The sequence below is a fragment of the Mauremys reevesii genome, linkage group 1 (assembly GCF_016161935.1).
Source record: "Mauremys reevesii isolate NIE-2019 linkage group 1, ASM1616193v1, whole genome shotgun sequence".
NCBI classification, from domain to species: Eukaryota; Metazoa; Chordata; order Testudines; family Geoemydidae; genus Mauremys; species Mauremys reevesii.
In genome coordinates, this window is record NC_052623.1 from 112,164,816 (window position 1) to 112,179,514 (window position 14,699).

Sequence of the window (14,699 nt, forward strand, 5' to 3'; positions counted from 1 at the left end):
CTTTAGTGTCGAATCACAGGCTTCTTTCTAACTGTATTTATTATTTATTTTACAGTGTATATAACTTAATTTACTAGGCATGCATGGTGTTTTAGACACAAATAAAATTACATCAGTTATGCTAGATGTTACAAATACGATGACAGGTCCTTTTTCTAAGGAGTTTTCCTGTCTGGTTTATGTCTTAATAAGAATGTATAACATTACGCAAAGGGTTGGGGAAGTATTAGGAGCTATCTGGGTCTTTTGCTTCATGATTTTTCATTTTTCATGTGTTGAATTTTATTGCATGGTACTTAATGCCTTTTAATAATATATACATCTGTTAATCCATTTACACTTTATGAAATGATTGTAATAGATCTTAATCTTCTATTTTAGAAGCCTTGTTGATACAGTATATGCATTAAAGGATGAAGTACAGGAATTACGACAGGTTGGTAAATAATGCATACTGTGTTTTATCAACACTTATGGATGGCGGGGGAGGGTGCGGATTGTATGTTGTAGTTGCAGCTGATAATAATTTAAATAATTTAAATAATTATTAAAGTTAGTAGGATTAAGTTGTTTTTTTTCAGTAGCAGGGTTAGGACTTGATTCAGAATCTTCAGCTTTTAGTCCAAAAAAGGAGGTCTATCCCAGTTGAATTAAAAAAAATGTAGTTTAGAAACCGAGGGAAGATAATACAAAACAAAAACATAAACCCAGGAGAAAGGAGTTAGGTATATTATCTCCATGAGTTGACTGAGTGAAACGTGCCCTGTTTTCAAACTGCAGCAATTTGTGACATATTGGGCAGAAATTTAAAATACTATAAAAGTTTACCAACTGAAAAATAGAAAAAGAAAAAAAACAAAGATACTGGTACTCAGACTATAATAATCTCAGTGATTTAAATATGTCTGATTCTATTTAGGCCTTTATCCCTTCTCCAGTCCCCCCCACAGCACTTGAGCACCTCCTTTTGATCAATTCTTATATCTTCTCATTTCAGGAGATGAAGAGCCATTTTCCTTTCCTTTCCCTCACTTATTGTCATGTGACTGCTATTCAATAATCATTCATGCCACAAGTTAGCTCAGATATTATTTTATCCCATCGGTGAGACATCTTGCAGAATTCCCCTTGAGAAACTAGCATGGAACGTGCAACTAGAGCTGTCTAAATAACTGATTTTTATTTGTTTGTTTGCTGGCCATTCAAAAAAATGAAAAGAAAATTAAAATTAGCTGTGGGTCAACCCAAAACCTAAAATTTTTCAAAATTTTCAGTGATCCAAACAGTTGAAAAAAATTCAGGTTAAACAAAATACTTAATTTGACCTGAAACAAAATGGTTGGTTTCTTTATTGAGCTTAAACCTTTTAAAAATAAAATTGATGTACATTTCTTTAAAAAAAAACATTTAGAATGAAAATGTTTCATTTAGTAAATGTCAAAAGGAAATTTATTTTTTTTTCCCCAGAATTTATGGGGAAGGTTTCCACCCCCCAAATTTGGCAAATTGAACACGAATTTGCAAAATGTTTTGATCTATCTGAATCTGCAATTTTTATGGCAAAAAAAAAATAAAAAAAGAACGTTTCAGACATAAGATTTCACCCAGGTGTACTTGCGGGTGCTTTCTTTCAGTGTGGGTCCACGTTTTCAGTGCTTCACCTACAGGTAAGAAGGCATATGGAAGCTTAATAATAGGGAAAGGCTGGTACAAAATAAAGTCTGTTCAGACCCGGGGAGGCCCTGATCTGTGGTTGGGGCCCCAACCTGCTACCACAGTCTGAGTACTAAATAATACCCATAGCTTAAGCAGACCACTCACTTGCTTTAGTCCTTTGCTGAAACAAGGCTTTTAATTGTGTACACATTCCTTATAGCAGATAACCCAGGTTAGCACTGATCTTGATTGTATTACTGGAAAAAATGTTCATGTAGATGTATTTATATCTGTTGTGTACCTGCCATGGTCCTTGGGCTGTTCCAATCCTCCTCTCTGTATCTTACAAGTCAGCCCACACTTTCAAGGTTACAAGGTCTTTTATTGTTTGGGGGTAACCATAGAATCTCTGGGTTCTTAAAAAATCTTGATTGGCTGTGCCTACCTAAAAGAAGATAGATGTAAAAAAAAAGTATCGCAAGTATATGCTTATCATTTTCTGGGCATTCTCAAGAATCAAATACTGTCAAGGTATCTTTGCTAAACTCTAATGGATAGAACTGTCTACGTCAGACCTGTGCACTTACTTAAAGCCATGGTTGCCCTTCTGCTACCACTTCCTCGGAGGGCCCGGTGCAATTTATCTGGTCTCCTAGTCAGACACATTTTCACTGGAGCTGTTAAAAATGTAACCAACACACAGAATCAGTTCTATTTGAGAAGTCCCAACTGTTGTTCTCTGCTGCTGCACGTCTGCATTCCTTAATGTGCAGGTGGGTAAAAAGCCATTAAATTAGTCCCTTTTCCCTATATGTAAAGTAGTTAAGTGATCTTCGCTTCCAGTGCTAGAGACTATTAGATGAAATCTCCCTTCCGGTGTACCACAAAACAGGTTTTTAACCTAGCTGATTCAATTATATACATATAAATATGAATCTGTATTCTCTGTCTCTCTCTCAATTTTTGTTCCAGAACAAATGAAATAGTCACCTACCATATGTCCCCATAAATATCACAATTGCTGTGTAAAATAAAATGTTTGGGGGGGTTTGGGTTGATTTCAGCATATAAAGAATGCCTATCCCAGGCTCTAGGCACCTTTGATGGACCATTCAAAATACAATTAAATTAACATCAAAAGTAAACTAGCAGCATTTCTCTGCACCAAAGCAGCAGGTCCACAAAACAAAAATGTCTCACGTTAACTCCTGCAGAACTCTCAATGGCCCTAGATAAAAATCTGCATCCTCATCTGGTATCACCCCAATACCCCAGGCCTCTCCAAATAGATGGACTTTTCAGGTAGTCTAATAGTTAACAAATCTGGTCTATTTCTGAGTAATGGGGGAGTGAATTCCAAAGTCAAGGGGCCCACATGGAGAACACCCTGCAAATGTTTTCCTCTCTCACACACCTTGGGAGTTCCCTTGAAGGCCCCTACTGTGGCAGTGTCATATAGGGAGAGGGGTGATCCCTAAGCTAGGCAAGTCTCAGGGAACATATGGCTTTATACTAGGTAGGAATCAAGAATTTAAACTTCATCTGGAAACCCACATCTGGATTCCAGACCACTGGTTTCATGTACTCATGGTGAGGTACACCACTTAAGAAGTGGGTGCCACCCTCCTTACCACCTTCGGTTTCTAAGCTATTTCAGATCATAGCACCAAGTAGAGCATACTACTTATAGTCCAATCTTGACGTGACAAAAGATAGAAGTGTGGTCTTTGTCTGAGAGAAAAGATTTCACTCCCAACTCATGCAGATGGGGGGGAAAAAAGCAGTTACTGCTCACTGCCACTATATAATCATCTGATAGATGCTGAGAGTACAGTGAGATGTCCAGATTGCAAATCTGAATGACAAACAGCAGACACACACCCTCGTTCTTGGAGGCTTTAATGGAATCCTTGTTGTATCCTCTGGTTGCTTCTCCCAGCCCCTACCAATATTAGTCTCCACTGGATTGAATGATGTAAGGCAGGGGTCGGCAACCTCTGGCACGTGGCTCGCCAGGGTAAGCACGCTGGTGGGCCGGGGCCAGTTTGTTTACCTGCCGCATCCGCAGGTTCGGCTGATCGCGGCTCCCACTGGCCGCGGTTCGCCGTTCCAGGCCAATGGGGGCGGCGGGAAGCTGCGGCCAGCACATCCCTCGGCCTGCGGCACTTCCTGCCGCCCCCAATGGCATGGAACGGTGAACCGCGGCCAGTGGGAGCCGCGATCGGCCGCACCTGCCGACGCGGCAGGTAAACAAACTGGCCTGGCCAACCAGGGTGCTTACCCTGGCGAGCCGCGTGCCAGAGGTTGGCGACCCCTGATGTAAGCATTAGTATCATTCAGTTGGTAGCATCCTTACTTATGGCCCCAAAGGTTGTGGGTTGAAGTTTCAAACACAGGGCAAAATGCTGGGACTTGGACTCACAATCAAGTGGTGAAACTGCAATTAGAGGAGCTGTCTTTCAGGTAATACCTCAGTCCTCTTTGTTTGACTGATGGTTGTCTAGCTGGAAGTGAAGTCACAGAGCATGTGTCAGAAAGAATAATAGTTAATGTCAGTGTCCTGACCAATAAAGCAATTTAGATTTCCTAGTAAAGCAAATTAAAGCTTGTGTGAGCTCTACAGTAGTGTTTTAGGTTTGTGAAACTTATTTCAGTGTGTAGAGTTCAATGTAAAGAAGTTTGAAATACCAGAAGGCATAAGTGGTTCTTACACGTTTTTTCATTCTAATTTTTTTTATTTCATTCTCTTTCTATTTTATTACAAATATATTCCATAGTAGTTATTTATGTGCTTAAACTCTCACAAGGGACTTGAAAACTATTTTCCATTTCTGACTTGTTTCCAATAATAACTATGTATGAGAGAGAGAAGCATTTTAGTTTTCATTAGGCATTTCTGCTTCACTGTACCAAGTAATTGTGTAAGTAACTTTTGAATATTGAATAAGTATAACACAAAATAGCTGCATCAGGCAGCAAAATCTGTAACAGACTTTTATTTAAAAGAGCCCTCACTGCCCTTCAATTAGCAGCATGCACTTTGGTGAGGAAAGATCAGTTTGTTGTTGAAAAAAGTTACCAAAAACTATTTGTCCTCTGTTTAACAGGATAACAAAAAGATGAAGAAATCTTTAGAAGAAGAACAAAGAGCTCGCAAGGACCTGGAAAAGCTTGTTAGGAAAGTGTTAAAGAACATGAATGATCCTTCTTGGGATGAAACCAATTTATAACTAATTTACCATTGTTTGTTTCTTTCTATTGAAAGACCAGTTGTCAAATCACGCTGGGAAGCCTTCTGACTAGTCAGTGTTGCTTCAAGAGCACTACAAAGCAGGATTTAACTGGATCTAGTGATTGTTTTTGCTTGTAACGTATACAAACAAGTCAAACCTTTCAACTGAAGCAATCTATAAGTGTGGAGACCATGGATCCTGAACTTTACAAAACTTAATTTGTTTTCATCTAAATTACCTCATTTTGCAGAATGTGCAGCAGCTGACTAAAAGTCCATGTTTTTCAGTGGCTTTTTAATTAAATATATATATTTTTCTTGTAAATATCTGTAATTTTGAATGCCTACGTGATTGATGTATCAGGGCTGATACAATGTTATACTGTACTTTTCCCCCATTATTATAATTGTCACAAGTTTTAGAAATAACAGTACACTCTCACCTCAGAAAGATCAGAGTTCTTTGATGCTGTGTTTGGATCATTTGTAGGTTTGTTTCAAATTACCCTACTCATATCACATGCACAAATCTACAAAACCTATTTTTTCTTATTGACCAATGTATTTAAATCATTTAATTAACATTATTTATGTCTGTGCAAACATTTAAACACAGTTTTAAATGCTTTTCAGTATTAAATCAAAAAAAGATACAATAAATTGTGGATTGACACCATTTTTTGTTTCATTCTAATGGCCCCATGACATATTTATTTACACTTGTTTGGAGCACTACTAATATACAACACTATTTTGGCCAATTAAAGACTGATGTCCTTGCTTGCTTTTTTATGACTGATTTTTAGGTGTTTATGTACTACATTTTCTATTGTTGTGCATGTACTTTAATTTACACTGGCTGATAATTTCAAAAAAAAAAAAATCCTAATCTCAATTTTGTGAATAAAAATGCTATTTATTTTATGGTCACGATAATCAAACAAACTAAATAGGCCACTCAGGTTAGGCCAGCCTAATTCTGTTCTTCCTTTAGTAGGCAGGATATTTTTATTCAGAACACCCTCAGTGGAAGAATAGTCTGTCGGTCCCCATCCCCTTCTCTTATCACATGTAAAACAATATTGTTTCCATCACAGCATGAATAAACAAAAGAAAATTTAGAAATAAGGTTTGTATTTACAATTGGCCTTTTTGTGGCATCTGTTATACTAATAAGTGTGTTTTGTAATTTGTAGCTCTGGCAGATTGGAAGCTCAGCAATGCATCCAGTAGGCACCACTAAAAACATTCATCCCGTAGGTTTTATAACGGCAGTAAATGCAGTGTCTTCCTAGATTTAGAATAGAAGACACTACAGAACTGCAGCTGGTGCCCTTTTTAAGGATCTTATTCAAAGCTCATTGAAGTTAATAGTAAGACTCCCATTGACTTCAATAAGCTTTGGATCAAGCACTAGGAGACACAAATTTCTGCTCTGTTTTAGTCATCAGATTAGAGGAGAGAGGTGTATCCTCCTCTCACGTGATGTGTTCCAACTCTCTCTGGTCTTTTTTTCAGCGGACAGCAGCCAGAAATGGAGGTACAGCGTAACCACCTGTACATCAGGTTCAAGCACTGGCTTTATCATTGTTATAAAAAAGGCCTTAACCTTTACTCAAGTTGTTCCATGACTTTAGTGGTACTTATTGTAGCCCTGATTCAGCAAAGCACTTAAGCGTGTGGTGAACTTTTAAGCTTGGACTTACGTCCCACTGACTTCAAACTGACGTAAACGCTTAAGGTCTTTGTTGAAGCAGAGCCCAAATGAAGGCAAATAGAATTAATTTGTTTCTTGTTTACATTTATTACTCATTAATATTTTTATCTGATAAACCATTTTAAAAGTAGAATGGATGGTGTTTCTCACAATTTTTCATAGGGCTCATGCACTGTTATGTCCTATTTTAGCAAGATGACTGTTAGAGTTCGCTCTGAAAAGTCCATTTTATCTACAAACTTCATTTTTCATATACAATTTTCAATTAATCTCTGTTGAAAAGTAAATTTTCAAATTGCTTGTCCGAGAAAAATGGATGGAGATTCTTTTAACAATAGATAGGTTAAAAATACCATCACTTAACAATACAAGGGATTAAATTAATAGCTTCGGAACCTAATGTTAGGGATCTGCATGTCCATTTAGATCCCTAAGTGACCATTTTAGACATCTAAATATATTTTTAGGTACTTAATTCCATGTGCTCACATTTGAAAATTGGTCCCCTGTCCCATATTCTTAAAGGAACAGATTGAGAAAAAGTTAAAGCATTCAGGTGTGTGAGAGATTTTTAGATATCTTCCCAAAGGCTCACTACTAATTACAATGTCTTATCTTGAAGTTATTTCCTGTTGCTGAATTCAAACCAAAATGTTGGGCTGATATATTTAATTAGTCTTTTTTGTTTAGCAGAATTTATATCAATACTTTAAAAAGAGTAAGCTAAGTGATGCTAAACATCACAAATTCATCATGTTTTTTCCTGAATTTAGATTTGGGAATAGCAATGCGATTTGAGTTTTGTTCAGGTATGCTGAAGTTGTAAAGTTCAGGCATTGAAATCCAAGTGACTTACTCAGCCGTTATTTTACTGTGAATTTTAATTTTCTGTTGAGTACCCGTGAAAAGACATTCCAGAGGAAAGACAAAGGAAGACATTTAATCTAGCGGCATCTAGCAAATTTTAACTCAGGAACAACTTCCATCATAACATGATCTTATTTTACATTGTATTGTAAAGAGTAGCATTGCTGTGTAAATTTGCTGAAAGTACATGTGAGCTCTAATGATGATTTTTACTTTAACAGTACCCCCATATTGGTATCTTACTGAATATGCCTTTGATATTAGAATTAAGCAGTTAATATGATCATGATTTAATGACTGGTTGATTAAAATGAATTGGGATGAGGAAATTGGTATTAAAAAACAAGAACAACAAAAGGCTAATACAGTATGTTGCATTTTGTCCTTAGCTCTACAACAGAGAGCAAGATCAGGGTTTTGGGGACCAAGGAATGGCTAGATAACTTTTTTTCTTCTAAAATTTGTTATACTGTATAAAGATTGTAAATTTCACTGTGTGACCTTCTGAATTGTTGGGAACATACGCATGGATAAATGGGGCACTGTTATTTAACTTATTAAAGGGTTGTTTCTTTGCTCTCATCATTTAGGGATGAGGAAGTGAAGCCATTTCTTATCCTATAGATGTGAAGCACTTTCAGTTCTAAACTGTTCAAAAATGTAGCATAACATTACTGTGTACTTAAAATGATGTATGTGCTTGTTTGTTTCACCATATCATGACATCTTAAAAATTAAACAACTGACTGCCTTTGTATAAACCTTCTTTATGCCAATCATTTAAGGAATCTAGGGTATCCATTTACAATAATTGTGGAGAAATTCAACCATAGACTAGATCACAGATAATGTCCTGATACTGACTACTACAATTTTTATATCACTTTGTTGTAATTAAACAATGATATTTTCCACCTACACCATGAAGAGTTAAATTTCATCTAGTGTGTGATGTATGATTTTAATATGAAGGAAAACTTTTTAGCTTTCAAACTGCCTTTATTGATACACATTTTCATAAAATATAATTTCAGATATTTGTATATAATTCAGTCTGCTATCCTGAAAAAAATACCTTTGCCTGTTTGGATTAGAATGGTCTTCAGCATGGAAAGCCAATTTTAAGCATTCTCAACTCGCCATTTTGAGACAAGGATACAAGATAACAAACAAGGGGGGCTGCTTGGTAGGTCTATCATAAACTAAATGTGTTGGGATATCTTTCATACCAAGAACATCAACTGATTTGCACAATCTGTCTGGGATAGGGCAGGGAAAAGTGTGAGTGATTATTTAATTATCAAAGGTTGGGGCTAACTTCAAATTTTTAACTTCCTTTGGACACCCCCAAAACAAGCCAATCTTTCCGAAGTTTCACAGGATGCATCTAATCCCAGGGAAGCTTTTCTAGGATGTATAGTTTAAAAAAAAAAGAGAGAATTTTAAAGTTAGTGTTATTAAATTTGTGCCTGAAGTTCACTTTAATTTTTTTTCCTTTCTGGCTCGTTCTAACTTCAGAAATGGCTTGTCCTACCAACTCCAAGCATATTTTGTTGCTGAGAAGTGCCTTTCCACCTTCTTTTTAATTGGGGGTGGGGTGGGTGTGAGGTGGGCAAGTCTCAAAAATAAACAGTATACAAAACCTTACACAAAGGCCCCAATCTGTTACATGTTTAATTTATGGGACTCCATGCATTAACTCAAATTGGACTACTTACATGAGTCAAGTTAGTCCTGTATGTTTGCAGTATTGGGACCTAAGGTAGGCATAGAAGGGATTAAGGAGGTGCTTGTTACCATAGGGGTATAAATAGAAAACACAGGAAGGATAGAGATGGGATCCTGAAGAGAAGTGGAAATGTTCTTCCCCAAGCTAGCCAAACAAATATGAACTTGGAAACTGGCCACCTTGCTCTTTGTTTAATGGATTATGATGCAATTATTAAACATTTCTCAGCCATCCTTAGAATTCCTCTCAATTTACATTTTGTCCAAGCAGCTGAAGTTCATGTTTCATAAATTTGTGAAAAGCATTTTCTGAACATTTTTGAGCATTTCATGAATATTTAGATTTAAGACGTTGTTAGACTTTTACTAAGCATTTTTCCAAATGCTTAGGAGCAGTTTGCAAGGATGTGACAGTAGATAGCTGGAAGAAACAGCTGCTGCCCCAAAACATGCATGTCATTCATAAGTTTACAGTCTTATCAGTACTGTGGGAAAATACATTGTTGAATAGGGGAGCATAAGGAACTGGGGAGTATGGCAATGAAGGGGGGGCTTGGAGGGCCAAAGAGGAGGTTGGGGGAACATGGAGGTGAGGTGAAGTTGAGCAGTTGTAGGGACGGGACTTGGGGTGGCTATGCTGAGCATGGAGTTGGGGGAAGGGAAATTTAAAGGGGCTGGTGGAGAGGCTGGAATTTTGTATCCTGCTACCAGCACAGAGCTGGAACACCAGCCTCTGATCTAGGGTAGAATGGCTTGTTAGTGAGCAGGGACAGCAGAGAAAGGGACACTTCTGTTTTGCTGGTGGGTATTGAGGCAGCTTCCTCAGCGTAGAGGACTCTTAACTACTCAAGTTTCTGTGTGACCCTGAAGGTGCTGCCCTGCTCTCCTGGCTCACCTGACTCCCCAATCATTGCTTGAGCTCTGCTGCCCCCTGACCCTGGAGTTCAGATGAGAAGATGGCTGCTTCTCTCTAGGGAGGCCTCTTCTGGGCAGGGCCATCAGACTCTGGAATTGGGCATGAGAGTGGCTGATTATGAGGGTACCAAAGGGAACTGAAATAAACAGGGAGAATGAGTGATGGGACTGGGGTCAGAAAATGCTTGGCGAGAGGGTTGCAGAGGTGACCCCAGAAATATATAGACAGCAAGCAGTGAAGAAATGTTGAAAGCAAATTGAAGGTGAATTTAATTTGTAATTGGAGCTGGTTGGGAAGTCTTCCAAAAAATGTTTAATTGGAAAACTTTGAGGGAATCTTCTGCTTTTGGGGAAACTTTTGTTGAAAGAGGTTTCTCAGTTCCAGGCTGGAATGCCTGGTCAAAACCAGAGAGAGCAAGCCAGTAACAGCCAATAGCTTCTTTGTCGGGGCCTGACCTGTGATGTGAGAGACCCAGGTCCTAGTCCATGGTCTGCCTGATTTGAGACTTGAACTGGCGTGTCTGTTGGCTAATCTGGGATCTTGCTCTGAAATAATGACAATTTTCATGGGACACACAAGCCATTTCCTGCCCAGTTCTATTGGCAATGCCCATTCTGATATCTGGGAAGTGGATACATACTTGTCACGTTGTATCTCATGAATGCTTTGGCCTTGAAACTACAAGTTTCTTTTGTTTTGATCTGTGCTTGATCTAATGCTTCTCTTCCCCCTCCTCCTGCCTGGTTCAGTTTTGGGGCTATGCATTTTGGAAGTTAATCATTGTTAAATTAAGAACATCAAGGGACTGTATAGAGTTGGGAAGATAAGAGAATAATTATTTTTGTGAAGAAAAAATTACATTTAATCTACAATTAACTCTGCATTTCTATTGTAGTGTGTGTATATTATATATTTAATGTATAGCTCTTCTTCTGAAGCCCAAGCATGCTTGTCCCACAACTAAAAGTTCACCAACAGAACAGGCAATACTGAACAAAGACCAGGAAAATATCTATACTGCTTTTTAGAAAATAACTAAATGGCACTGATTCTTAGTGCCACTACCACTTGGTTCATTTAAGAAGTTCTGTTGTTGAACATCTTTTAAGAAGTATAATTGAACATCCAGATTGAACTGAGGGATAACTTGAATGTTTAACAATATTAATGTACATTTGTATATTTTGTAGAAAAAAAGAATACTGCTACATGAGGAGGTTGGTTTTCTGTTTTGTTTTTTAAGTTGATGTGAATCACGGAATGGAGTAAAGTTCTGAAGAATGCTAAAAGCCTGTGATTGATGCTTTTCTATGAGTGGCTGTTGAAAATAGCTAACTTTTATTGCAAATAGACCCAGGTGTGAATCAAAACAATTCCCCTTACTACTCAGAATTGTGGAAGGAGTAGAGGAGAAGATGGTTTTAGACAGGAGTGAAAGGAACTTAAAGGATTTACCCGTACGCCAGCATCCTGAGCAGGGGGCGGGGCCTCAACTGGAAGAGGTGGGGCCATTAGAGCCCCAGCCCATTTAAATCTCCACCGGCTCCAGCAGCGGGGCTCTAGCGGCAATTTAAAGGGCCCGGGACTCTAGCCACCGCTGGGAGCCCCAGGCCCTTTAAATTGCCACCTGGGGAAGCCGATCCGGTACACCATACTGGACCATACTAGCTTACTAAAACCTCTGGTTTTAGACCAGGATCCAAATCTCAGTTTGGAGGGATACATGGAGCCTGGATCCAGATCCAAATTAACTTTCTGATCTTGCAGGTAGTTTGGATACACATCCAAATTTCCCGGTTCAGGACCAACTCTAATTTTTCTGTAGTCACAAAGGAATTAGAGTTGACTGTTTTAGTAATTGCTGTGATTAACTAGATTGTTTGTCCTGTTTCTGACACTATAATGCAGTTTTCAGCTGTACACAATTGCTTCAACTAGAGCCACTAGATCCTTAGTGTCCTGATTGATTGATTCTTTCTCCTATCTGGGAGCATGACAGTGGTAGAGCTGTGGCTGTGAGAGCTGCTCCCTGAACTTTTTCAGTGATTACAAACTAAAAGCAAGAATTTGATAAACCATCTGTAAAAACTCAAGGGTTTAATACTAGGCATGGACTCTACCAAAACCCTCAGCTATTTGACTTCACACCAACATATCATTTCAACCATTATTAGAGGTTTATTGCCTATCGAGCTGCCTGTAATACTTGTGCATTCGATATAGGTGGATGGTGAGGCGTGTCAGCAGTGCTTTCACAGCATTGGGGAGTCCCAAGTATCATTTCTTAGTCACCTTCAGACTGCTGCTCAATAAACAATTCTCACTAAACTTGATATAGCTCTGTCCAGGAAATATTAAGCAGGATAATCTTTTTTTATAGCTGACTGTGGGCTGTTTTCTCTGCAATGTGGAGCTGCATTTCCACCCCCTGCATTTCACCTTTAATCCCCTTGGCAGCAATAAGTGGCACTCTTGCTGCGTGGCGCGGAGCACTTCCTGCAAGCTGACGTCAGTGCTGGGAGAGTTCAGGCCCTTGCAGCACTGGGCCTTTTTGTCTTCCCAGTGGGACTTGCGAACTGGCTGAGGTCACTGTCAATGCTTCTTTGTTCGTTACGTGGCCTGGGGGTTCTTTAAGCACCCAACTGAGGCAGTAACACGCACTCCATTTTACCAGAAGGCAAACAGGAGTGAAGAAATGAGCTGATGGTTATAGTTCAGTCCCTGGGGCACAAGTGTTCAAAGTACAATATACACTCCTCACAGTGAGCCTCCTTGTTGCCAATCTCAGCAGAGAAGCCAAGGACTCAACAGCTGTGGAGAGCAGACTAACCTGTTACTACTTTAAATAAAGGGGATGGATACTGAGGGGGAAGCTTGTACAGCTTCTATTTACGTTGTGCCAGTTTTGTGGGTAACCAGAGAACTTCAGTCTCTGGCCTTTGCCCATACAAGTCACTTGTGTGCACACGTTTTGCTCACTCCCACGCATATGCACAAACGACAGCATTTAGAAGCACAAACATATTTGGTTTTGGCTTGCACATCACTGGTGGACAGAAATCGTCGGCTGTGTATACATTGTATGATTTGCATTCCCCAAGGCACAGAACACAAAACATACAGCTCTTCTTGCCTTTTTCAGTTGCAGATTATTAGATTGTTTTAAGTTTTGTAACATTTAATTAACCAGATTTTATTTGGAAACAAACATGGATAACATTTAACTTTAAAAAATGACTGCTAGGGAACCATTCCACTGAAAAAAAGCTTCTGTACAATCTGATTATTCAGGATGATTTCTGTTCATTTAGACTGTTGTGTTTTATCACGGTACATCACTTAAATATAGTCAATTATGCTTGCAATAATTATATCACATAGAATGGGTTTAGGTACACCTGTAACACTGCTCTACATCCAAAATGCTTCTGAAATAAATGTAGTCCAACTTTACTAATTCTGGGTCACTGAGAACGAAAATGATGCTTAAAATTGTTGATTGGCTCTAGTTTTCAAGATATGCTATTGGGTCAGTATATACGACTCTTGACTTGGGAATAGCGGAGGATAAGTGAGTTATAAAGGAAAGGGATCTCAATTTAAACCAGAAATGACTAAAATACATCTTTGACTGGATCTATGAATAAATCTATGACTGGGTTTGGACAGTACTTGCTTTTTAGGCAAAACAATGAATGCTGCAATCTGAAGCTGGTATTGCGTCATACATGATATGAATTTCATTATGTTATTCCTAGAAGTCATGGATGATGCAATCATAACGAAGCTTACATCACTCTGCTGAACAAATTGCCCTATATCAGCTCTAGAAATCATACAGTGTCGTGCTCTCTTATTTGTCAGTGTTTGATTTTGCAAAGGGACACATTTCTGTTTAGCCAAAGTGAGCAGAGATGCCTCATACTTGTGTGAACAGTGCAGATAACTTCTGCTATGTTTGTGGTGAAGTGACTTTTGCATCACAAAAGTGCAGTATAACCACTATGGTTAAGAAAGCCTATCATCTTTATTTTGGCTGCAAAATTGGAGATCAGGACAAGAGATGGGCCCCACACATATGCTGCAACACTTGTGCAACAAATCTTCGCCAGTGGTTGAACAGGAAAAGGAAATCTATGCCTTTTGCAGTGCCAATGATTTGGAGAAAGCCAACAGAACATACCAGCAATTGTTACTTCTGCATGGTGCCTCCAGTTGGGAAAAGTGTGTCAAAGAAGAAAAAGTGGACTGTGCATTATCCAAACATTGCATCAGGTATACGCCCAGTACCCCACGGAGAAGGACTGCCGGTTCCTGATGCACCAGAATCATTCTCACTTGAGTCAGACGAGGAAGAGGAAGAGGATGAAACTTCTGGTCCTGAACCATCAATGTCACAGGACCCACATTTTCTCCCATCCTCCTCCTCTGAACCACACCTCATAACACAAGGTGAACTGAATGACCTTGTCAGGGATTTGGAACTACCCAAGAGTAAGGCAGAGCTGTTGGGCTCCAGACTACAGCAGTGGAATCTCCTGGCAGGTGATGTTAGGGTTTCCATGTTCCGTGACCGTCAAAAG

General features: G+C 38.9%; 1 protein-coding gene across 6 annotated transcripts in view; it reads left to right on the forward strand.

The window, feature by feature from the left end:
• ARHGEF7 (Rho guanine nucleotide exchange factor 7) overlaps positions 1 to 8,335 on the forward strand; it is a 194,105-nt gene extending 185,770 nt beyond the window's left edge. For 4 of the 6 annotated variants that reach the window (XM_039533492.1, XM_039533476.1, XM_039533468.1 and 1 more), the window contains 2 exons: positions 382 to 436; positions 4,764 to 4,886. In XM_039533492.1, coding sequence (XP_039389426.1) covers positions 382 to 436; positions 4,764 to 4,886 — 178 coding nt within the window. Of the gene's footprint in view, positions 1 to 381; positions 437 to 4,763 lie in introns of all 6 variants that reach the window. The other 2 variants (XM_039533501.1, XM_039533460.1) reach the window with 1 other exon arrangement.
• The last annotated feature ends 6,364 nt before the right edge of the window (positions 8,336 to 14,699 follow it).